The sequence below is a fragment of the Neophocaena asiaeorientalis genome, unplaced genomic scaffold (assembly GCF_003031525.2).
Source record: "Neophocaena asiaeorientalis asiaeorientalis breed wild unplaced genomic scaffold, Neophocaena_asiaeorientalis_V1.1 scaffold78, whole genome shotgun sequence".
Classification (NCBI taxonomy): Eukaryota; Metazoa; Chordata; class Mammalia; order Artiodactyla; family Phocoenidae; genus Neophocaena; species Neophocaena asiaeorientalis.
In genome coordinates this window covers 1,356,863-1,382,721 of record NW_020175018.1, presented here as the reverse complement: position 1 = coordinate 1,382,721, position 25,859 = coordinate 1,356,863, and the positions used below count along the sequence as shown (strand labels likewise).

Sequence of the window (25,859 nt, the reverse complement as noted above, 5' to 3'; positions counted from 1 at the left end):
CAACGTCACCAACCAGCTTGTGCTTAACTTCCCTGCTAGGGAAGCAGAATCTTCCCTAGATTAAAGAATAAAGAGTAGAATCTTTATTCACATAAATACACCCCATGGTGCTGGAGTAACTGACGTCTGATGCAGAATGAATAAACATTAACTGTTAATGAACTACATCATCCACAAAAGCATAAGTCGGGCACCTACAGCATTTAAGACATAGTGAGAGATTAAAAAAAATAATAATAGCAACAATTTCTTGAGCGCTTACTCAAGTTTGCAACTCACAGTTGCAAGCACTTTACATTTTGTATACCATTTAATCTTCACAATCACCTGCCACGTAGGCACACTTACCCCATTCCACACTTGAGGACTGAGACCCAAGGATGGGAAGGACGCGGCTCCTAGGTGGCAGCCCTTGGCTTTGAATACCTGTGACTCTAGAATCCAAGCCCTCCGCTCCCACTTCACGACATGGCACCACCTTCACCAGCTCCATGCCTGCCATCAACACAGAGCTTTGAAACGGTGCACATGTTCCTTCGTGGAATCTCATCTTCACAGCAACCCTGTGAAGCAGGCAAGACAGAGATCACAGAACTTTCTAAAAGAGGAAACTGAGGCTCAAATGCGAAGAAATGTACCTCATGGGCACACCTGAATGCCCTACCCACTGGGTGACACCACCAGAAACTCTAAAGAGAGGAAAAGGCAGGAAACAACACATCGAGGGTCCTTTAAGGAGGCTGTCAAATGGAGAAACTGCTGTTTGGTCAAAACACACACATTTTTATTCTCTGTTATTATACTTACCAGGGTTTTATGGTTGGATGATAAATATGGGCTACTATTGATCACATTCACAGCCCACACTTCCGCTGTGGCAGGTGAGAAAGACAACGATCGCCTTCATGAGTAATTCTCATTGAGCAAAGCGAGCCGCAGCATTTGTCGGCTGACGAGAAATGCCTAAAAGAGCCATTTCCGAGGGCTGGTCTATGTACATGATTTCTCTTCTCCGGCCCAGAGAAAGTGAACAGTCAGATTCATCTCTTACATGGTAAGTCACCCACATAATCACATTTCATGTTCACCAGATTCATTTATAGAGTGAACTGACATTCAGAGAGGTTAACCTAGCCAAGGTCACACTGCTAAGAAGTAGCAGATCTGAAATGAGAATACAGCTCTCCTGCTGGCCAGGCCAGTGTTCCATCCAAAGGGGTATCAGGTCTGGGACACCTCACCTGTGTGGGTCTATAGAACCTTTCTGCATGTAGATAAAGGCATAACAGAGAGAAAAGCCAAGGGTTAAAATGGAACAGAAAAAGATGGAAATTCCCAGATCTTTGGCTTTGAAAGGGCCATTAAGAATCATCCAATCTACCCACTATACAGATGTGTAGACTGAGGACCAGCCTAAAGTTACATAGCTAAAAGTGGCAGTTCAGGACCAGAACCCCAGTCTGTGACAACTTCATCATTCAACTGAGTACAGAGAGTAATTTGCAAAAGCTACTATAGAGATGACAAAGCACTCAGTCCACAGGATTTTTTTCCTTAGCAAGTCCAGGTCATGCACAAAAAGTACAAGGTGCAGTCTTTGTCCTTGAGGAGCTTATAGTCTAGCTAGAAGAATAGGTATATGCACAGGAAAAAAGAATCAATAACATAAAACATGAGTAAAAGCAGCAACTACATCAAGAATTTAAAGGCCGCAGAGTCAGGAATTCCCTGGCGGTCCAGTGGTTAGGACTCGGTGTTTTCACTCGGTGGCCTGGGTTCAATCCAAGGTTGGGGAACTACGATCCCACAAGCCACGTGGCGTGGGAAACAAAACAAACAAAAAAAAAGGTGAGATGATTTGGATTCATGGATTAAGAGGTAATTTTTAAAAAATAAAAATAAAAAAATAAAGGAGGCAGAGAGTGGCAGGTCTGGCTATGTTGAAAGGCTTCCTGAAGGAGGGGTAAGGAAAGCTGAGCAATAAAGCATGCATAGGAGGGGGAGGGGCAAGATAGGGGGAGGGGGATAAGAGGTACAAACTGCCATGTATAAAATAAATAAGCTACAAAGATATATTGTACAACACAGGGAATACAGTCAATATTTTATAATAACTGTAAGTGGAGTATAACATTTAAAAATGGTGAATCACTATGTTGTACACCTGAACCTTGTATATATCTTACGTCAACCATACCTCAATTAAAAAAAAAATTTTTTTTACAAAAGCATGCATAGGAATCCAGCACATACAAAGGAACAGGTATATCAATCCAGGAAAAGAGTTTCAACCTACAAAGGATTTTTACGGGTGATGAAGCCAAAATTGCAGATGAAGGCCAGGCCTTAGGAGCTGGGGAGCCTTTAAATGCCAGGCTAGGGCTTTTGGATTTGGGCCTAGGGAACAACGGGTCTTCAAACTTGTTCAGAAGCTGAGCACCTGGCAGCCTCTGAGCTCTTCATGGAATTCCACAAGTGACAGATCACGCTTCACTCCAGGACAGTGTTAGTGTTAAGGAACACACTGCCATTCTCCGTCTACAGTATGAAACCATCCCACAAGCAAGCATGCTGTGAACAAAATATGTCCTCCAATCAGACAGGATCAGTCTCTTCCAAATATTCCCATTAGCAGTTACAGGCCGTTTGTTTCCTACTCCTCAAGGCCTGTGTGCTAGCATACAAGCCCAAGTGCCATCTTTTTTCAGAAAATGTAGGGAAAAAAACAACTTAAAAATGGACAACATTCTGAGAATTTACTTCTTCACTTCAGATTGGGAAGAGGCTTCTTATAATCTAAGGGGCCCAAGGCGATGCCACAAAGAGCAGTGTCCTCCCTGAGTCTCCATCTGACAAGAAGGGGGTGGGGACAGAAGCATCACCTGAGACCAAGTTTTGGACACACATTCAGTCCAGTCTGGTCATCTTCACATTTCCTGGGCTCTCCAGTCAATGAAAGGGGTGTGCGGGTGGCCCTTTCATCCATGCCCACAGTTCTAAGCAGCACAGAAAGTACCTCAGAGTGAGACCATCGGCTTCTGCAAAGGCCAGGAGTCAGTGTGAGATGTTGACAAGCCATTCTTGTGCAGGGTTCTGGAGTGAGCGTGATATTCACAGTGCTGACATGACTGACAGCCTCAGAGTGCCCCCAGATGCTGCTCTCCTCGCCTAGGGCTCACCGTCGGCCACCTTGGGCTCCTGAGGCCTCCCAGACTTCTCACCTTCAGCCTTGGAAGAAGATGAGTACCTTCGCCCCTAGGTCACCTGGCCAGGAATGGGCAGCACCCTGTACCCAGGATGTGGGCTTCTATGAGCTGGCAGGGGCATGGAATCCTTGGAGAGTCTGTGTGTCGTGTGCCCAATGCCTGGGGGAGCTGAGAGGTCACCAGGAGCCGGATGTAGTAGCCACCAAACACTGCCAGCAGCTGCTGGGCCATTTCCTGGAAGAGGTAGGGAAGCAGAGTGAGGGCCATAGAAAAGTATCTAAAGCATGAGGGGTACGCCAAGTGGTCCTTGCACCCCTGGACCAGCAGTAATGCCCACTAGGAAGAACCCGGCAAGGCCCTCACCCGGGACAACTGCAAGATGCCTGAATCTGGTCTGGAACTCCAGCTCTCAGGCTCTGTGGAGCTCCTGCAGCCTCAGTTTCCACATCTCTGAGGTGGTAACCTAACTGCTAATAGGTGATAATAACGTACACAAAAAAAGCTAGGGAGCCTCAAAGCACTAGAGGAATTACCATTGGTTTATACCAGCCCATCGTGCGCACACACACACACACACACACACACACATTTCTCCAGTTTCAAGTGTCTGTGACTTTGTAAAGTACATGACATCAAGGTAATGCACTTGAAGAAAATCACCAGTAAATGGAGGCATGGTTGGGGGAATACCCCTCTGACGGCAGGATTCTTCAAGTCATACACAGCAGTACCTGCTGGATTTCTTCAGACAGTACTCCTATATTAAAAGTGCTTATCAAAACTGGATTTAGCACAGAAAGACAAATACGGTATGATTCCACTTATATGAGGCACCGAGAGCAATAAATTCATAGAGACAGAAAGTAGAATGGTGGTTTTCAGGGGCTGGGTAAGGTAAAAGAATTTGTATTTAATGGGTATGTTGTTTCAATTTGGGAAGATGAAAAAGTTCTGGAGGAGGGTGTAGTGATGGTTGCACAACGATGTGAATGCGCTTACTGCTACTGAATCGTACACTTAAAAACAGTTAAGGCGGTGCATTTTATACTATGTATATGTTACTGCAGTGAAAAAAATTAAAAAGTGAAAAAGAGGAAAAACAGTTTTTTAATTGTATTTAATGCATGCTCTTAACACATCTGGTCTCTAAAGTTCCATCCACCTGTCTGGCAGTTGGGATTCCAGCAAAGATGCTCCAGTTTCTTTTGTGTGGCACGGAAGTCTTTCACAGTACTTGTGTCCAGTCTGAATGTAATGAAGTAAAGTGTGGGTTACACCCAGCCTGTTCACGTCAATACAGTTAGGGATCAAGAATAGGCTTTTAAGTCAAAAGGGCCAAATGGGAATGTCAGTTCAGCCACCCTGGGATGGACCCTGAGCGAAGTCACTTCACCTTGCTTAGCCCACTTCCTCATCAGTAAAAGACAGAAAATCACAGCACCTTTCTGGTTAAGCTGGAGTGAGGACTAAAGGCACTAATGGATAGAAAGCCCAATACCTAATTCGCAATAAATGGCATCAATATCACTACCATTATCGTTATTCAAAAAGCAGAAATTCCACCTAGCTCTGTAGGATCCGTGTTTCCTTGGAGTTATCCTTTGTGCTAGAAAAATGTTGAAAATGTCAAACAGCTTACCACTTACTAACTCAGATTGGTCTTCCCGCCCATTTATTCTAAAATTGATAACATAAGAAACAAAGAACTGTGACAAGAGATTGGCCTCCTGAGAATCATAGGACTGGTTTCTGCCTTGGACTTGGCCACATTCTCCCTTGTTCTGCAACCTTGGGTGAGTCAGCTGACCTCTTGGAAGCTTATTTCACCCATCAAGGAAGAAGGGAAAATAATCTATACTTCAGAGGATATGCTAAAGAATTTTATGCATGATAAAAACCTGTGAAAATGAAAGAGGTCATTATAACTATTTCTCCGCCTTTTGCACACGCTGGGTTCCTCCTGAAATATGACAGTCTGGCCCAGGTTGAGACTTGGGCATCGCTTGTATTTTCCTTTGCTATTTTATAAGGGCAGCTACTTTAAAAACATGTGCACACACACTGAGACTTGATATTCATGACAGGAAATCGTAGTACTATTGGTTTGAACGAATTTGAAAAAATAATTTAAAAGACCCATCATAGTTAATGAGCTATTTCACATAAACCCAGACATGAATGCACAAGAAAGAACGTGATCTCATCAATCTTTTCAGCTCTTTGAAGAGATTAACATTTTCTCTCATAATGGTCCTATTTGCAGGTCCCCCCACTCCTCATCCATACAAAAGGGAAAGTCTGGGCTGGTTTGGACCTTTAATCCCCAAATCTATTGGCTAAAAAGAAAATGCAAGTGCTCTCCTGTATCACACCCTGCCGCCGGTCGCCCCTCACTGCATGTGTCCCAGACAGTGGGTCTGTCCTCGTGGTGAGAAGAGGGTTGCACAAGCCGCAAACCACATTACCAGACTTCTGGTCTACTAGCTCTTGACCATACCCAACAGACAGCTTGGGTGGCAGGACCCAACAGAACTCCGGAGCAGGAGGAAAGAATTCAACAGAGATGCATACAAGATTTAAATATCCAACTGCAATTTAAGGAGATGGATGGAGAGATGATAGATTGATTGATAGATTTAAAAATGACCCAAATATTCACCAACATGTTCATGGTTAGGTAGGCTATGATCCATCAATATGCAACTACATATCCAATAGAACTACACAAAAGAATACCAAGATATTTTTTAAATGGGGTGCGGGGGCACCCAATAAGTATAAAATGATTCCTCTAAGCTATCTTTTAAAGTGCTGGGGTGAGGAAAAGAATATTGAAAACTAGTAGGCTAGAAGATGTGTATGGTCCCTACCAACCCAGTAAAGGCATGTCCCCAGGAATCTAGAACTTGAGAGCCCCACACGGACTCTATGCAAACACCTGGTGGGGGAGGAGGGGACCTGACTGGCCCAGGTGCTTGTTACCTCCGGCTCAGCCTCAGGAATAAGCTGGCGAAGCTCGGTCTGCATGAGTGGCCTCTCCGAGGGACGAGGACTGCTGGGCAGGAGAGGAGCTTCCTCCAGCAGGTTCTCCGGCCCCTCGGCCGCCGTGGGGCTCACCCCAGTCTCCATGACAACACACAGCTGGCTCAATCTGCTTCTCAGCAAGGACTGCAAAGGAAACAGAGAGGGGCTCAGTGGTGTCCTAAGTTAGGTGGATGGAGGATGCCGGGTGGTTCCCTGAGCCGCAGACCCACATAGGACGGATAGACCGTCTACAGACTCAGATGCTGACCTCAGGAGACTCTGGAGAGATCAGATAATTCCTGCAAAAGTATGGTCAGAAGCACTTTTCCTTCCATGCTCTCATCTGCTCCTCAAAGCAGCCTGGGACGTGGGAATCTTTACCCATATGTTGCAGATGAGCAAACTGGAGCTCAAAGGAATTGCCCAAAGCCACACAGGAACCAATGGGTCCAGATCAGGGCTAAGCCACAACCCTGACTTCAACACCAACTACAGCACTTGTGGGGGCCCGGAAATGGATCCCGGGGAAGAAGCACAGGGCTCGAGGAGAGGCGAGCTGGGCTCCAAACTTAGCATCACCAACCAGCTATGCGGCTTCTCAGAGCCTCAGTCTCCTCCTCTGCGGAACTGGAGCAAACTCTCCCCGTTCCTTCTCAAAACATTCAGGATTTCAAACAAGTGAAAGTCATCTAAATATACGGTATTTTCCTCTGCCAGAATCTTTATTATTGTTGTTGTTTTAAATGAAATATATTCTCACTGTTATTTATTATTATTATTATAGATAAAATTTATATTCACTGTAGAAAATGTGGAAAATGCAACTAGTTAAAAAGGAAAAGAGGACTTCCCTGGTGGCACAGTGGTTAAGAATCCGCCTGCCAATGCAGGGGACATGGGTTCGAGCCCTGGTCCGGGAAGATCCCACATGCTGCGGAACAACTAAGCCCGTGTGCCACAACTACTGAACCTGCGCGCTAGAGCCCGCAAGCCACAACTACTGAGCCCACGCACCACAACTACTGAAGTCCAAGCGCCTAGAGCCCGTGCTCTGCAACAAGAAAAGCCACCGCAATGAGAAGCCCGCGTACTGCAACGAAGAGTAGCCCCCGCTCGCCGCAACAAAGACCCAACGCAGCCAAAAATTAAATATAAATAAATAATTCTATTTTTAAAAAATTCTTTAAAAAGGAAGAGAAAAACAGCCATAATTCCCTAGGCAAAAACAACCATGATTCCACAGAGGTATTCTTACTTCCAAGTAACTTTTCCTTAGACATTTGTTCCAACGCTGAGGTAATGCAATCTATACAATCTAGCCTCCCGGTTTATTTTTTTGTTTTTCACTTAAGGTATCTCACCTCTTGGCTCATCTTCATTTCTCGAACATGGTCGGACAAAAACTGCACACAGGTCTCCAGGTCGAAGTAGACAAACCAGAGCTGGGGAGAGAAGCAGCCATGACTGCTGATGCCAAAACCCACCAGACCTCGAACTCTCCATCTCTGAGACGGGCCTCACCTCCTGCCTCCTCGCTGGAGACTTGCCCTTCTGGGGATGACCAGATTCATCCCAATCTCCGGCGTGAGCATGCCATTCTGCTCTCTCCCACAGTCCCCCCCGCACGACGGGGTCTGGTAGACAAGTGGCTTCGTGTGCAGATTTGGAAAATGTCAAACCCTGTGCCTGCTGGGGGCCCACCCGTACCCACACCCTGGGCCCCTCACCAGCTAAGAATGCGGACGTGGTGCTGAGGAGATTTATCAATCCTCCCAGGCAGAGCCCAGCCAGGCTCAGGCACCCTGGGCCTCAACCAGCCCAGCTGTGTCCCAGACCCACTGTGTGACCTCTTTCTAGTCACTTCAGATCTCCCCATTGCCTTGGGGCCAAGAAAACAACCATGCCAGGAGGACAAGGCCCTCAGCGTCTGACCTGCCTCCCCAGGGACCTTGTCTGGGTACTGAGGGCTCGAAATAGAGGAGGCCCCATCTCTTTGCTGAATAAATGTTCAATGAGGAATGTGGCTTGGATGGTCTCCAAGCCTCCCTTCCAGCCCCGCCTCGTGGAGGTTCTAGGCTGCTGGTTACCACCCAGAGAGGAGTCTCCAGAAAGAAACACTGGAGCAGAGAGGAAGGAGGGGCTGCCGACGCCATCTCCGTTAGCAGACTCCGGGGGACACTGCACAGACTGGGAGAGCCCAGCCCCAAAGTGGGTTCACTGGAGAGGTCACTCCGAGACACACTACCTGAATCACACTCTGGCAGCCTTCCACCGTGTCTGTCACCCCCAACAGCACCCGGTGTCTCAGGAGGGCTCCGTTGGCAGCCGCCAGCCTCAGATCCGTGTTGGCGTTGGCCTGTAAGACAAATGCCAGCCCCATGGCCCAACCTCCATGCTGCCGGAGAGCTCTTGGGCCTGAGCAATAACCACACACTGTCCCTCCCCGAGACACCACGGAACAATCCTGGTCTCCGAGACACATCCATTGTCTCCCCTATAAAACAGACTGTGGCATTGTTGGGACAATAAATTCAACAGTGTCAGAGAGCTTCGGGTGAAGCCCAGCTCTGCTACTTCCCGGCGGTGTGGCCCTGGACAAATGTGTCCCTTCTGAGTCTTGCTTTCTTCAGTTGTTGAAGAAGGATAAAAAGCATCTCCGGCCCTTAGGAACATGGTGAGATTGAACTGAGATTGTGTGTGTGACGCACTTAACCCGGTGCCTGGGACACAGTCGGGGGCCACACATAACTGAGGGAGGAGGCGGTTGGAGACCTTTGAGCATCGATTGTGGGAATAAAGCACCTACTTTCCATACTACCTAACCCAGTGACTGGCCCTCGGAGGGGGGCTCTGGGAATCCATCTCCTTCTTTTCCCACCAGAACCAACTGACGCCATGGATGACAAAGTAGGTGCTAAGCAGATTGGGCAGGAGAGGACAGGAAGGGTGACAGGACCCAAACCTCTAAAAGACCCTACAAGGACTTTCAGATGCAATTAGAAGGCAACCCAATCGAGGACAATGGTCCCCAAAACAGGAAGGACCCCTGTAGGGAGCTTCTGAATGTGTGAGAAGGCCCTTACGGTTGTCACAGGCACAGGACAGGCAATGCTGGCATTTAGGGACGAGGACCGGGGATGCTAAACACATGCCTTCCACTGTAGGCCACGTCCCATGACAGAGAATCTTGCACGTGGAAGAACTGTCCCCCAGCCTACCTGAACCCTAAATGTCCCACTGGACACGAGCACATGTGAAAAACTCTCTTCATAATTCTCTGACTGGCCAACCTAATTCCATTTTACATATAAACCTAAAGTGTTTTGTGAATAGGTTTTAAAATACATTGAATTTTCCAGGAATGCCACTAAAGGCACACCACGTTTATTGCATTTCGCCTTATTGCGCTTTACAGATGCTGGCTTTTTTTTTTTTTTTTTAACAAACAATGTTTGTGAAAGTCCTGAGTCGAGCGGGTCTATTGGCGCCATTTTTCCACGAGCGTTATTTTTTTTTTTTTTTTTTGCGGTACGTGGGCTTCTCACTGCTGTGGCCTCTCCCGTTGCGGAGCACAGGCTCCGGACGCGCAGGCTCAGCGGCCATGGCTCACGGGCCCAGCCGCTCCGCGGCATGTGGGATCCTCCCAGACCGGGGCACGAACCCGTGTTCCCTGCATCGGCAGGCGGACTCTCAACCACTGCGCCACCAGGGAAGCCCCACGAGCGTTATTTTTTAACTAAGGTATGTGCACTGCTTTTTTTTAGACATAGTGCTTTTACACACTTAATAGACTACAGTATAGTGTAAACATAACTTTTATATGCACTGGAAAGCCAAAAAATTCATGTGACTCTCTTTATTGTGATATCCGCTTTGTAGCAGTGGTCTGGAACCAAACCCACAGTATCTCCAAAGTCTGCCTGTATTATAAAAATCAAGGGGTGATTATATTTTGTTTTGCCTAGAACTTTAGCAAGGGTGCTCACCCTTTCAGAAACCCCTATCACCGAGATTTCAGGTCCTGACTCCATCTCTTAACTACCTATATAACCCTGGGCAAATTAGTCACCATCTCTGCCTCCACACCCTCACGTCCAAATTGGAGATAACACCCCCTAATAATAAGGGCTAGAATAAGGATGAAATGAGTTAATCCACGTAGGACACCTGGAAGAATGAACACTCGATATATGTCACCTAGTAATATCTTTATGATGACGATACTGAACTGAAGACACCATGTTTTCCACTGTACCATGTTGGCCACAAACGAATATTTTTAGGAATTTTCAACATACCCTAGTGATGTGTTTTACTCTCTAGGGGATAAAAGACAGAGTCTTGCCTGCCCTCATAAGCCTTCTGATCTTGAAAAAGGCTAATAATGACCCAAACAAGGGGAAAACAAGGCAGTGTGTACAAATGCTGAGGCTCTCAAGGATGCTATGTGATGCGGGTAGGACACAAACAGTAAGAGTGACAATGGTCAGGAAGGGGGATCTGCATGGTCCTGAGAGATGAGGGATCCGAGGATAAAGAAGTCCTTGAGCTGAGGCTCAGAGGAAGACCTGAGCAAGGCTGTGTGACCACAGACTAGTTACTTAACCTCTCTGAGCTTTGCTTTCACCACTAGTGAAGAGTAAATAATCATAACAGTTGATACATAGTGAGCATTTATGTAACACCAAGTAAGATTATAAGCACGTTGCATGTATTAAGTCATTTAGTTCTCCCAACAATCCTAGGAGGGAGCTAAAATTATTATCCCATTGTACAGATGAGAAAACTAAGGCCCTGAGAGGTTAAATAATAAATCACCCCAGGTTGCAGGGCTAGCAAGTGGCAGAGGTACCCTGCCTCCTTGTGAGGCTGTCGTTGGGCATGGATATCAGGCCCCAAACACAGAACACATAATAAGTGCTCGTTAAACGACGGTCATATGAGAAAGTAAGGATCCTGGAGGGGATCAACAAACAGTGATGACAGAAGGGCCATTATGTACCTGGGGCCTCCACGCTGCCCTTACGCGTAAAGATCCAGGGTCTTGTTTGTCTCTGTGCCCTGTGCCTAGCACATCTTCTAGGCACTTGCGGAGGCTTCATAAATGCCAGCTGAATAAGGAAGAAAGGGAGGAAGGAGGCAGAGAGCCACGGCAGGCATTCCCTGAACTGCCTCCCTGAAGCACCTGCCAGGTGCCAGATATTTTGCTTGCTCCTGATAACACAGGGCACTTTGCTTCTTCCCCCTCCCCAAGAGAAGGTTCTTGCTGCAGAAGCAGCCAGCTCCACTGATTTTTTTATAGGCCAAACACAGGGGCCATGAGAGCTTCACAGAGCCCAAGGGCAGCATTATTCTGTCAGCCTCATCGCAAAGCCCAACAAAGATCCTTTCAGAATGATTAAGCCATGAAGTTCCTATTTGTCCCTGTGAGCACAGGCACTAAATGGAATTCATACCCCCAAACCCTGACCACATTTCCCAATGTCGCGCCCTCTCCTCCTGAGTGAGGCAAGAGTGGAGTGTTTGCTAAAGATCTCAAAGCCCAGCTCTGTGCCAGGTGCTGGGGGAGCTTCTGAAGCAGCTGGAAAGACAGTGGAGGGGTGGTTGCCAGAATAAGGGTCCCCCAAGGATGTGTAAATCCTACTTCCCAGAACCTGTGAATTTATGTTACTTGGCACAGAAAAATTAAGAGTGTAGATGGAATTAATGTTGCTAATTAGTTAGCCTTAAAATGGGAAGATTGTCCCAGATTATTTAGACAGCCCAATGTAATCACAGGGGGCCTTGAAAGTAGAAGAGGGAGACAGAAGACTCAGAGTCAAGAATGCGAGAAGGACTCAACCCACCACTGCTGGCTTTGAAGATGGAGGAAGGGGCCATGAGCCAAGGAACGCAGGTGGCCTCCAGGAGCTGGAAAAGACAAGGAAACAGATGCCCCCCCTAGAGGCTCCAGAAAGGAGGCAGCCCAGCCCTGTCAAACTTTTAAACTACAGAACTGTAACACAACACATTTCTGTTGTTTTAAGCCACTACATTTATGGTTATCTGTTACAGCCACAGAACACCAATACAGTTGGGTATTGACTGAGAAGATGGCTTGGAATCTGAGCGTCCTGGCCTTGAATTTGAGCTCTGCCATTTATTAGCAGCATGACCTTGGACTACTTCTTGGGCCTTTCGGAGCCTCGGATTCCTCACCTGCAAAATGAACGTAAAAGCCTCTACCCAGAGATTTACTGGGGGGTTTAATGAGTTAATGCATGTAAAGCATTTAGTAGATGACCTACCACATATGAAGTGCTCAACAGTAACAAAAGACAGATGTTGAAGAAGCAGAAGACAATTAGCAAACCATACATTAAGCCAGGGGGTATCGATCTCCTTTGTGAATGAGATCAGGAATCAGAGGGTTCAGTCTTTGAAGCTCCACTCTGCCACTCAGAGTGGGATTGGGACAAGTTACCTAAACTCCCTGATCACCCAACCCATTCTCTGCCTCAGAGGTCGTTACTGGGGTTAAATGAGATACAACTGTCAACCAAGCACCAGGTAGAGTCCATCCACCTCTCCCCAGGTACCCCATGCTGTGAGGTGGGTCCAGGAAATACCCTCGCTCACAGGGCCGTGGCAAGCACCCAGGCAGAGGAGGTGCATGGAAGGGCTCAGTCGCCTCAAAGTGCCATCCTCCCCACTCCCAGACTCTCTCAAAACACAGCCTGCTTCCAGAAAAACAACCCACAGGCATTAGAGAGAAAAACAGAAAGGATTTAACCACATGTGTGATTTGATTTCTTTTAGTCACTGGGCACATGGGCCAGGGTGAATTTTCATGGTTGGGGAAATTCATTGAAGCAGGTAAAAGAAAAATCTGACTTGGGATTATCCTGTCCACACAGCCTTTCTGGAGGGAGCGTGGCTGGAGTCCCCGGATGTCTTACCTTCCTCTGGTGTCTCTCGAAAATGAGCACAAGAGTCAGGGTCAGGCTCATGGCAGCCAGGGTCACGAGCAGCACACCCACCCAGTGGTTCCCCAGGGCGAACATCTGGCTGGTGGAGTAGATGTTGGCCCATACCACCACGTAGAACACCTGCAAGAAGCCAGAGAAAGGGCACGGTCAGGAACACCAGTCCTCAAACGAAGCAGCTCCATTCCAAGGGACACCCTCTGGCCACTTCTGATGCCCTCCATGGATGCGCGAGCTCACAAGGCCAGTCAGAGGCTGATGGGGACGGGAGATTGGGGTGGTCTATGAGAATGGGCCCTTGTTCCTTGTTCAAAAGCAAAGGGAGAGGCAAGGGGTTAGAATAGCTACTCCAAATCCTTGCTTACTCTGAATTCAAATAAAACAGAAAAGGGCAGGGGGCTTGGGAGTGAGATAAATTTGAATCAGAAAGCTCACGTTGATCCTTCAACAGCTAGGTGGCCTTAAGACAAGTTGTAACAACTCTCTGGGCCTCAGTTTCCTCATCCGTAAAATGGGGATAATAATACCTACTTCACAGTGTTGTTATAAGGGTGAATAAGATAACCTATGTAACAGCCTAGCACTTCTTAGGAAATCAGTAACTGCCAGTGGCCATCCCTTCCGCTCCCAGAAGCAGGACATGGGAGTCAAGAGTGCTTTTTGACCATTTATACATACAGAGGAGTGGCAGGTCACAGCGGTTAAGAGCACATATGCAGAAACCAGAATGCCCGGGTTCCAACACTGGCTGTGCCATATTCTGTATGCCTGTGTGTGTTTACGTATATATATAGGTGTATACATATGTTTATATGTATACACACACACATATATGACTAGAGCTGAAATAGACCAATCTGTTGAACAGATGGGGAAACCAAGTCCCAGAGAGGAGGAAAGTCTTGACAAAGCCAGACACTGAGTCCAGAGCCTCAGTGGTGGGTCTACAGATTCCCAATCCCCCAGCTCTGCCCTTAATAAACCCTGCCTCCCATCCTCTGCATGGAGAGCTGGTTACAACTCTCCCCCATGAATTTCCTCTTATACCAAACCCAGGTCCGGGTGTACTGCTCTCTCCCAGGCAGCCCAGCCACCAGCCCCCAAACCCGTGACCCACACCAACAGGCTCCAGCGCACTGTGCCGAATTCAGCAGTGCCTCAGAGGCCTCCCTCTCTCTTACCACAGCAAAGGCCAGCCGCATAGGCCTCGAGTTGTAGATGATGTATCTTCTCACTTGGGGCTCCAAGAGGGCACTCTCAGCCAGGCTCCTGTACTGCTCAGCCGGGACCTGCTTGGCCACCCAAGGGAAAGAGACCCGTCAGCCACGGAGAACCGCATCCCACTCCTTCCCACCAGCAGGGGTGTTGTGGCCAGTTCACGTGGCTATCACGTGGAAGGGGGATGAGGTGCATTCCTGGCTGCCCCCAAAGGCAGAATGGGGAGCATGGAGCACGGCGTGGCAATCACAGGGTGCAGCGTCCAGCTCAGAGAAGGACAGGCACCACTGGGGAGGTGGGACAGCTCGAGATCCAGTAGGACGTCCAGGAGAGGGATCCCTGTAGCCCAAGGCTCAGCACCTCACAGCAGACCCAGGATAGCCGAATGGTTAAGGTGCAGGGCATGGAGTCAGCCAGCCCCGGGTCTCCAAACCTTGGCCCTGCCCCTCATGTGCTGTGTGACCTGGAGCAAGTAACCCCACTTCTCCTCAGTTTCCTCCTCTTTAAAATGAGGATAGGGACTTTCCTGGTGGCGCAGTGGTTGGGAGTCCACCTGCCAGTGCAGGGGACCCGTGTTCACGCCCTGGTCCGGGAGGATCCCACAGGCCGCGGAGCAGCTAAGCCTGCGTGCCACAACTACTGAGCCTGCGCTCTAGAACCCGTGCTCTGCAACAAAAAGAAGCCACCACAATGAGAAGCTCCCACACCACAACGAAGAGGAGTCCCTGCTTGCCGCAGCTAGAGACAGCCCGGGCACAGCAACGAAAACCCAATGCAGCCATAAATAAATAAATAAATAAAATTTTTAAAATAAATAAATAAAATAAAATGAGGATAATCAAAGTACCCCTTGTAGAGGTGATAGGCATATTAAATAAGATAATACATATACAATATTTACAATAAATACAATAAATATACATATGGTATGTAGACACATATTATCTGGACATCTTTGGGGGCCTCTGTTCTCTTACTTCGATAGATATGTGTGCCTGAGCGTATGTGTACACAAGCCCGGTGCTGGTTCCGTAGTGAACACTTGATACACAAGTGTTATTCTCAAACCGTACCATCAATAACTATCAATACAGTCCAAGATACTGAAAATTCACATCTTCCTGCCCAAACAAAAAATGTCATAGAGCAAAGGTCCTATGAGAATGGATTGCTTAAGAACACAGAACTTAATCATTAGAGATATTTAGGAACATGGTAGAACAAGATGTAAACTGTTCATCAGTTAAGGAAACCCAATCTGAAGCCAACTGTTTAAGAAAAATGTCCTTTTGTACAAAGGCTGAAAGGAAGCGTGAGAAGTAAAACCAGCTCATGTGCTGATGTGGGGCTAGTACTGTCAACTTGGAAAGTTTCCCTTTAATGGTGATAAAATGTTGTTTTAAACCATAATGCAAGGAGTAAACTCTCGAGTCTTCAGGGTAAAATTAGCAATGTAGCTTCCTCAGCCATAAATAATCCTCCCTGGGCAGTGCAGATGAAGGCCTAATCATGCTGGAGGATTTGAGAAGGGCAAGAACCACACCTGTGGGAACTTAATAGCAATACCACAATTTATTGAACATTTACTATGTGCCAGGGCCAGCACAAGTGTTCCTCGAGCACTACTTCTCTTAATCCATACAAAAACCCTGTGTAATAGGTATTAATATTAACCTCGTTTTACAGATGATGAGACTGTGGCTCAGAGAGGTTAAGTCACCTGCCTAAAGTCACCCAGGCAGTAAGCAGCTGAGCTGGATCTGCATCCAGATCTATGAACCCCCGTGAAGCCTATGCCTCGAATCACTATGCTTGAAGGTACTGCATTATCATCTAATGAATTCACACACCCTTCCCTTTGCAGAAGCAGTTCCTTCTCCTAAAATGCCCTTCCTCCTGTCCACCCAGCAAACTTTTTCCTTCAAGAGCCCAGATCAAGTATCTGCTCCTCTGCAAAGCTTTTGTTAGAATGAATAAAGGAAAGCTCATTTATACTGGAGTTGGGAAGGCCAGAAGGAGGTGCTCTCATGCCCTACCACTCATTGTCATCTGCAGACTCCAAACACGAAGAGAATCACCTTGCATCTCCAACAGGAAGAAGGTCGGTTTCTGCCTTTTACTACCTCAGCAGGAGGAAGATTTTCTCCTCGCCTGGCAACAGCCCAGCCAACCAGAGGCTGTCACAACTCAGCCAATGAAAAGCCACTACACTTCGAACCCCAGTTTCCCCCACTGGCCTCCTTGTTTATAAGAGCCCCTCCCAACTTCTCTTTTACCTCTATAAAAGAACAGTCCTTTCCTTTGTTCCTCCAGACTTGCCCAGTTTTTACTATAGCATGCCTGTCCCGAATTGCAACTTTCTGCTATTACCGAATAAACCCATTTTGCCAGTATAATAACGGGCTGCTTTAGTTTTAAGGCGGACACTTTCATAACCACTGCTCCCTGAGCTGAGTTTATCATTTTCTCCTGTGAATGTCTTCAATGTCGTGTGCATCCCTCTACTGCAGCATTTATACCATACTGTTCTGCTTTACCTGACGCATGTCTATCTCACCCACTGGGCTCTGTGAGCAGTGTGACACCAGGCACGGGGACCTAGCCACCTCTGTAGTACTCAGTGACCGCCTAAGTGGCCAGCACAGGGTGGACACCCCAAAACACACATCTGTTAAGTAAATTAATTGGAAGGAGAGGACATCTTCCTTATATTCCCTACCATGTTGAGCACAGGGTAGGTGTTTAATAAAAATGTTGTGAATAATTGGATGATAGAATAGATAGACGGACAGACAGGTGGATGGATGGATGGATGGATGGAAGAAAAAGTACTAAGGACTCCATAAAGTCAGCGCTCACCTGAATGCCCCAGGTCTGCAGTTGTTCTTCGGCGGCTCCCAGATCGAAGGAGATGGGTGCACAGGTATTGTCAATCCGGAGAACTGTGAGGACCTGGCCGTTGTGGAGCTCTGAAAGCAGACCAGGAGCTTCATCAGGCTGAGCACTAAGGACTTCGGGTGAGCCCAGACCTTGATGGCATCACCTCCTCCGGCCTTGAGAACATTCTCATGGCAAGGAGGGACTTGCCATCCTCCAACTCCTACGGGAGAAGGACTGGACTTGACTGGAAAGCTCCCAGGAGACAGAACTGAGGCCGGAGGCTTTTAGGACATTATTTGAGACCATAAAAGGAAGAACTTCTCAAGAATGTGAGCTCTGTCCACACAAAGTCTGGGAGGTAGTGGGCTCCCCCTCACAAGGGATATTTAAACAGAGATTGAACAACTAATTACACTGAGGAGATGATCCAGCAGACATTTATTCGAGGATGGCAAAGGAAGTGCAACCAAACAACTTACATCCCTGGTGGGCTCAGAGTCTGCGTAAGAGGTAACAATGTGGTAGGCACAACAGTGAACCCCCAAGGATGTCCCCACCCTAACCCCCAGAACCTGTGAATACGGTATCTTACATGGCAAAGGAGAATGGGGGTTGCAGGTGAACTTAATGGTATTAATCAGCTGGCCTGAAATAGGGAGATTATCCTAGATTATCTGGGTGGGCCCACTGTAATCACAAGGATCCTCAAAAGTGGAAGAGAGGGAATTCCCTGGCGGTCCAGTGGTTAGGACTCCACGCTTTCACTGCTGAGGGCACAGGTTCGATCCCTGGTTAGGGAACTAAGATCCCGCATGCCACTCAGCGCAGCAAAAAAAAAAGAAGTGGAAGAGGGAGGCAGCAGAAGAGCCAGGAGGGATGTGACTACGGAAGAAAGGTACAGAGAGATGGAACATTACTGGCTTTAAAATGGCAGAAGGGGACTTCCCTGGTGGTCCAATAGTTAAGAATCCGCCTTCCAATGCAGGGGACGCGGGTTCGATCCCTGGTCGGGGAACTAAGATCCCACATGCCGCGGGGCAGCTAAGCCCAAGTGCTCTAGAGCCCGCGCGCCATGACTAGAGAGAAGCCCGTGTGCCGCCCGCACGCCGCAACTAAAACACGACGCAGCCAAGTAAATAAATAAATATAAAATTAAAAAAAACAAATGGCAGAAGGCTTCAGCAGCCATGGACTGTGGGTGGCCTTTAGATGCTGGAAAAGAAAAGGAAACAGATTCTCCGCTGGAGCTTCCTAAAGGAATGCAGCCTTGCTGACCAGGGCTGTCAGGCTGTGAGCGGACAGTCTGGCCAGTGTCAGACTTCTAACCTACAGAACTGTAAGAGAAGAACTGCATTTGCTAAGCCACTGTTAGTGGCACCTGTTACAACAGTCACAGAAAACTAATCCGCTGACTTACGGGCAAGCCCTCCCCAGTGTCTCTGCACTCGCTCAACATTTTAGAAGCATATATTGAGTGAAGTCATAACTCAAAAACACACATCATCTCAGGCTTGTCACAATGGCTATCAAATTTATTCGAGGATGCCCTGCAGGGCTGCAATGAAGCCAGACCAGGAGACCCGAGGGAGGCCAGCTACAGTGAAATCCCCTCGGGTCCAGGGAGGAAGGGCAGCAGAAAGAAGCCAAACCAACTTCCGTTCTGAGTAGAGAAACTCTGAACAAAAGGACCGAGATCTCCTTCCATCACGTACGAGGCCCAGGGAGCCAGCAGAGAGCAGCCAGGGCAGCTGCTGCAGGGTAGTCCAGCCCTGAGATTCTAGGATGCCAGCGTTCAGCCACGCAGGGCTGGGAGCTGAATATTTCAGCACGTTTTCTGTAGCTGTTGCTCAGAAAAGGAGGCAGGGCTGAAGGGATTAAACCATGAACATGTTACCTGCTGGCTCAGGGCCCAGCTCGGGGTTAATCCCTGAGTCTTAAAGCAAAATGACTAGCTCTACCTTCCTGGGAATCCCTGGCCCACCCAAACGCTCCTCTAACCCCTCACCCCGTCCATCCCTGGGCCCTGCCACCTGGGCCAACAAAATCTCTCCCAGCTCCGTGCACCCCTTGGTATCTTCACCACAACCCTAGGCCAGGCTCCCTTCACCTCTCCCTGTACCTGCCGTAGTCTCCTAACTGGTTTCTCCAACCTGCTCTTCCTCTTATGATGCATTCACACAGCAGCCAGAGCACAGATCAGATTAATACAAATTCTCTGAGTAAAACTTTCAAGAGCCTCCCAGTCCTCTGGCAAAAACCAACCTCCTTACCAAGCTCCCTCGGCCCTTTGAAGAACTAGCCTCCTGCCAAGCTCACCTTGAAGCCTCAGCCTCACTCTGTGTCTTGCCACCCCAGCCTCCTTAGCCCCTCGGACATGTAGTGTTCTCTCCCACCCCAGGGCCTTTGTGCATGCTCTTCCGGCTCTCTCCCTAGAACACATCCACCCAGCCTCACTCCATTATATCCAAGTCATCATTTGTGTTCCAGCTCATTAATCCCTTGCCCAGGAAGTCTTCCCTGACATTCTAAACTCATAGCAGATCAAATCTGTCTGATAAACCTGCCCATAACTACATGCTCTCCTCCTTTATGCTTATCAAAGATGAGCACATGTGTATGCAATTACTTGATTAAAGTCCACTGTCTCCATCAGACTATATACTCCCACATTGGTTTTGCACATCACTGAATCCCCTGAGCTGGGTTCAGTGCCAGGTGTACAGTAGGCACTAAATAAATGCTTCCTGTATAAATGAGGTGGGGAAAGCACAAGCTAGATGCTTTGGGGTTCAAATGGTAACTCAGCCTCTCTCTAACAGAGCACCTTGAAGAAACAATTTAATCCCTGGCCATCCCCTTAGAGGATGACTATATTCACCGCGGAGGATTTTGCAAATAATTAAGATGATGAAAATTAAGCGCTTGGTGCAAAATGGGTACTGAATGACTGGCTGCTACTGTTGTCATAATTTAAAAGCCAGCTTGTCAAAGCTCCTACGTTACCATAAAGGCACACCAGTTTAGCTGTGTTGGTTTTTACCTTCCCACACCTTGTTCCAGAAAGGATTTAAGGTAGCTTCATAAAATAAAATATGAAAAGATAAAATTAGATTTAAAAATAAGTAAATGAGGGAAAACAGACAAAAAGAAGATCAAGACCAAAATAAAATAGAACAATAAAATGCGATAAGAATAGCTTCCAGGGACTGATCCCATCCTATGCACCAGGCATGGGCTTAGGCTCACAGTCGTGATTCCATTTAATCCTCCAAGACTCCTAGAAGGTGGAAAACCATTACAATGGAAAAGGAAACTGAACCTCGGAAAGGAGAACCAGCTTGCCTGGTGGTACCAGGGGAAATGAAAGTAAGAAGAGAAGTGAAGAGAAAGGGTAGCATACAAAATGCAGGCAGTCGTGCTGTGCGGAGCCTCAGACCAGCCCTCCACTGCACAGCACAGAGCAGAAAACACACACTGAGCTGGATCCCAGGCATGGAGGTTGTGAACCACTCCCCTAGCCTGGCTCTTTGCACTATGAGGACAGCGTTTGCCTGAGCAATGTGAGGACTTTTCATAGTGTCTCTGTTTCCCTTTCAAACCATGAGTTCCTGGACTCTTGGTAATAATCTCTCTCATCTGCTCCTCAACGTGAGAACTGCAAGTCCTCCACTTAGAAATACTTGTTTTTACATCTAGGCTAAGAAAAAGGATCTAAAAAGCTACCAAAGAAGCGTGTGTGTGTGTGTGTGTGTGTGTGTGTGTGTGTGTGTGTGTGTGTGTACAGGGAGCTATAGGGGCAAGAACTGGCTTGCCAAAAACCAGTAGAGCTATATCTTCAAAGAGCTGAAGGTAAATTACTCCATTCCATTTCATTCTACTGGTGTGTGTGTATGTGAACTGCTTTCCTAATAACAGTAGTCATAAAAGGAACCCTTGTTTTTAAGTTTTAAATCATCTAAGAAACAAGCCACAATGCAAAATGCCATCTCCCCTTGCCTATGCCCAGCCACTCATTCATTCATTCATTCATTCAACAAAATACTTATTGAGCATCTACTATGAGCAAAGGGCTTCCCTGGTGGCGCAGTGGTTAAAAATCTGCCTGCCAATGCAGGGGACACGGGTTCGAGCCCTGGTCTGGGAAGATCCCACATGCCGCGGAGCAACTAAGCCCGTGCGCTGCAACTACTGAGCCGGCGCTCCAGAACCCGTAAGCCACAACTCCTGAAGCCCGGGTGCCGAAAGCCCGTGCTCTGCAACAAGAGAAGCCACTGCAATGAGAAGGCCGCGCACTGCAACAAAGAGTAGCCTCCGCTCACCGCAACTAGAGAAAGCCTGCACACAGCAACAAAGACCCAATGCAGTGAAAAATAAATAAATAAAATAAATAATAATAAAATTTTAAAAATAATAATACTATGGGCCAAGCCATGTGCTAAGTACTATAGACACAGTGATGAACAAAGCAAAACAGGGACCCTGCACTCGTGGAGCTTACATTCTAGTGAGGAAACTGGACATTCAACACTTTATTACACAGGTAATTATTTAATTACAGACTGGTAATTGCTATAGGGAGAAACAGGAATATATCAGAGGGTCCCGGCTTAGGCTGGGCCATCAGGAGAGGATTCACCATGGAAGGGATATCTGAACTTAGCTCTGAAGGATGGATGGAAATTAAGCAGGGAAAGGGAGGCAGGGAAAGGGCATAACACACAGCAGGGACAGCAGGTGCAAAGGTCCTGGGGCAGGGCAGCATGGCAGGAACAGAGAACAGGGGCAGCAAGAGCCATTTAGGCAGGCCTGGCAAGCTGGAGAATGATAGATCTTCATGCTAAGCCTAATGGGAAACACTGAAACAGAAAGCGATTTGGTTGGCTGTGCATTTTTAAAAATCTCTCTGAAACACCATGCAGAAAACAGAAGAGACAAGGAGGAAAGGTGCTAGGAAGCTACAGCAGGGATCCTGGCAGAGGGCAATCTAAGGAGCTGGTGACAGAGAGAAGAGGTAGAAATGACAGAAAGTGGCCTGGAAACACATCCCCGAATGCCCACCCTTATCTAAAGACACTTTTGTGCCCCTCCGCTCCCCTCCCCTCAATCATACTATGTGAGTCCAGTTCAGCATCCTGGGGGGATAGGGGAGGAAGGAATTAAGGGTCATGATCCTACCTTGCCCCCAGCCAGGAGGGCTCCCGCCAGGCAGGGCGCTCCACCCAGGGGAGGAGGTGGGCAAGGGGCCGGCCGCCCCGCCGGGGTCCATCTGCGGTTCACACGCCATAGCAGAGCCAGCAGGATTTCTGCTTCCCCTTCTCAGAGCTGTGGTGCATCCTGGAGCAGCCAGCTCAGCTTCGCCTGCCTTCAGAAAACGACATCACGAGAAAGAAGTTCAGGCCTGGTCCTGGGCAGGCCAGGCTCCTCAGGCTCTCAAGGCCAAAGCCATCACCAGACCAGTGAGAGCCACCCAGAGTCTTCCCTTGGACTGTGAACTTGCTGATATGCTGAGGAACGTTCTCAGAGGGAGTGAGGGGCAAGGGCTAAAACCCTTCAAGGTCTTGCCTGAGACTTCCTCTGCTCTGGGATCTTCTCCAGCTCAGACACGTCGAGGGACCCACAGAGAACTCACGAGCTGACCAGGCCCCACCCCCGGGCATCTGGGATTTCCCTTCCTGAGTACAGGAGAGGTATATTCCTCATGGGGAGCCATGTTTATACAAAGCAGCAAAATGTTATGAAAAGAAAAGAGCAAGGACTTTAGCACCAAAAGACCTAGATTTGAACCTTCACTCAGCCCTCACATGCTCTGGGACATTCACTGCCAGGTACTTAACTCCCTGAGCCGTTCTGACCTGATCTGTAAAATGGGTTCAGGGAGGCCTATCTGGCATAGCTGCTGTGGGGGTAACACAAGGAAACATAAGTATGGCATCCAGTACCCTGCTCATCATAAGGCCCATTTCCTTACAGGTTTTTCCCATTTAACAGGGTCAAAGATGTGACATGACCTGCCCAAGGTGGGATGGCTGGGAGCTGTGGAGACAGGAGATGGACCAGGCTATCCAGCTGCAGAATACAAGCCCCTCATGCCCATGCCCCTGAACCTCAGCACCCAGCTCTGGCTATCGCTGAGCCTCTTCCTTAAACCACCTTAAAAAAGACTGGGTCGGGCTTCCCTGGTGGCGCAGTGGTTGAGAGTCTGCCTGCTGATGCAGGGGACGCGGGTTTGTGCCCAGTCTGGGAAGATCCCACATGCCGCGGAGCGGCTGGGCCCGTGAGCCATGGCCGCTGAGCCTGCGCGTCCGGAGCCTGTGCTCCGCAACGGGAGAGGCCACAACAGTGAGAGGCCCGCGTACCACAAAAAAAAAAAAAAAAAAGACTGGGTAGAGGGAGACTGCATTTCCCAGGTGTGATCTAGTAACAAGCTCCAGTTGGCATCTGAACTGCCAAGCTGTGGGATGGCAGGGACCACCTCCCCTTACCTAGCCCAAGCCTGGCGCACAGCAGGCACTCCTAAATATCACTGAGTACCGGTCAGTCATATCACCCCTTACTTCCTCCTTCTTATCTTGTATCCCCCAAGAGGCATGAAAGCAACAACAGCCCAAGGATGTCTGCCCTGCACTTGGCAATAACTGAGGCCCTTTGCTGCCTCACGTGATTATATCCTAGGCCCAGGAGACAAACAGAATCCTTGGATCCATTTTCCAGACCAGGAACCCAGGGACATCATAGCTAGGAACCTGCTGCCCGGAGAAGCTGTACTGGAATCTCAGAAAGGTCCTTGAGCCCACCCTCCCTCCACCAGGCAGGAGGGACCACCCACAAGCTGGGGCTGCACAGACATCCTTCCAGACTGCATGGAAGGTTCATTAGTTGCAAAATCCCACAACTAGACATTGTCTTTGGGAAGAAGAAATCCCAGCACCCCAGTTGGCCCAATTAGCCTCCACAAAGTCCCAACCAGGAGAATTCATTCACCTGAAGGCCATTTAGCGTAATGGATAAAAGCAACCTGCACAGTCCTGCCACTTCCCACGTGTACGACCTGGAGCAAGTGACTTGTATCTGCCTCAGTTTCTACACGTGTAAATGGGAATAATGTAACGAGGCTGTTGTGAGGTTTAAAGAATTCATACCTGAATCACTCAAGAGCAGCACGGGGCAAAAAGGAATATAGCAATCATTATTTTTACTCCACAGACACTCCCTAAGAACCTTCTAGTGCCAGGCCCTGTGCTTTCTAAACTATAAAACCAGAAATAAAATCTTAAGTCCCTGTTCAGCCCTCCCTGCTGGGTACCACCATCTGGTGGGAAAGAGAAACTCAGAGAAAGAGAAATAACAAACAGACAATGACCAAAGAAGGCAGTCAGAGGGAGCCGGCAGCGCCTTGGAATGAGGGAAGAGTGTTTCAGGAGGCTTCTTGGAGCAGGGAAAGAGGCTCCTGGCTCGGCAAAGGTAGAGCAAGAGAAGGGGCTACCGAGTAGGGAGAGGTACAAACCAGAGGCCAGGATGGGCCCAATCAGGGCAGCCTCTGCACTCACCCTGCAGCCCCTCATCCAACCTGGAGGCTGCAGAGGGCACGAGGGCTGTTGGCAAGACTGGCCAAGGGCAGGTGCTGACCCATCACCCATCAGTGTGTCCTGACCTGCCACCCCACTCAGCCCTGCACTAGCCCTAGGGGACAAGGGAGGGAGGGAGAGGCACCAGGGGTGGAGTCAGAGCCAGGGAGCGAGCGCAGCCCTGAGGTTCCTGTAACTAACGGGTCATCCACTTCCCAGCTTCCTTAACTCCCACTGCTGATTCCACTTAACCAGACCTTCCAGTTATCCATCTTTTTGAGCTGAGTGGCAAGCCTCTGCAAAGGAAGATATCCTAAAAGTCCCGCTGAGCAAAGGTCTCCATTTCTGCAGACACTGAGTGCCCAGCTTCCCCAGGAGGCCCTGTGCCTCACTGAGGGGTGTGCATGTGTGCCTTCGTGTGTGCTGGGGGAGAAGGGGACTCCTACAGTTTTCACAAGTCAGGTTTTGTTTTGTTAAACTGGAAAGTCCCAACAAGGGACCACAGAGGGTCTGTCACAGTAGTTTTGCGGTGGAAAAGCCTTGAGAGGCAATGGCTCCAAGCTCTCCACTTTCCACATGAGAAAATTAAGACCCAGAAACGAAAGTGAACTCTCCAAGGTCAAGGAGCCAGGTGGGGGATGGAGCCACAACGGAACCGAGCTCATTCGGGCAAGGGATGCTCCGCCGCATCTGGCCTTGGCCTTGGGCAGCTGAGTCTAGCTTCAGGTTCTGCCCTCAAGTCTCCTCCCGGGTCTGCTGCCTCTGGGCCTCCCTCACCCTGAAATCACTCCCACTGTCCCAAGCCCACCGGCTCCCAGGAGCCGCCCGAGAGCAGCTCCCAGTTACGACAGAGGGAAATGGGGCCCAAAGGCGCAGGAAGAAAGCGGACGCGGCCCGCGGCGCCCACCCCAGACCAAGATACGCGAGCCCAGCGGCAGCACGGGACCCGCGCGGCTCAAATCTGGGCTCGCGGCCGCCCGCGCCCGGGCCCGCGCGCGAAC

General features: G+C 48.6%; 1 protein-coding gene across 6 annotated transcripts in view; it reads right to left on the bottom strand.

Moving 5' to 3' along the window:
- Positions 1-2,075: 2,075 nt before the first annotated feature.
- The window catches only part of TMEM268 (transmembrane protein 268), a 29,558-nt gene continuing 5,774 nt past the window's right edge, over positions 2,076-25,859 (bottom strand). For 5 of the 6 annotated variants that reach the window (XM_024762263.1, XM_024762264.1, XM_024762265.1 and 2 more), the window contains 8 exons: positions 22,469-22,655; positions 17,273-17,382; positions 14,377-14,484; positions 13,169-13,318; positions 8,476-8,586; positions 7,592-7,672; positions 6,189-6,374; positions 2,270-3,440 (listed from right to left, as the gene is read on the bottom strand). In XM_024762263.1, coding sequence (XP_024618031.1) covers positions 3,261-3,440; positions 6,189-6,374; positions 7,592-7,672; positions 8,476-8,586; positions 13,169-13,318; positions 14,377-14,484; positions 17,273-17,382; positions 22,469-22,577 — 1,035 coding nt within the window. In that variant the 5' untranslated portion in view covers positions 22,578-22,655 and the 3' untranslated portion in view covers positions 2,270-3,260. Of the gene's footprint in view, positions 3,441-6,188; positions 6,375-7,591; positions 7,673-8,475; positions 8,587-13,168; positions 13,319-14,376; positions 14,485-17,272; positions 17,383-22,468; positions 22,656-25,859 lie in introns of all 6 variants that reach the window. The other variant, XM_024762268.1, reaches the window with a different exon arrangement.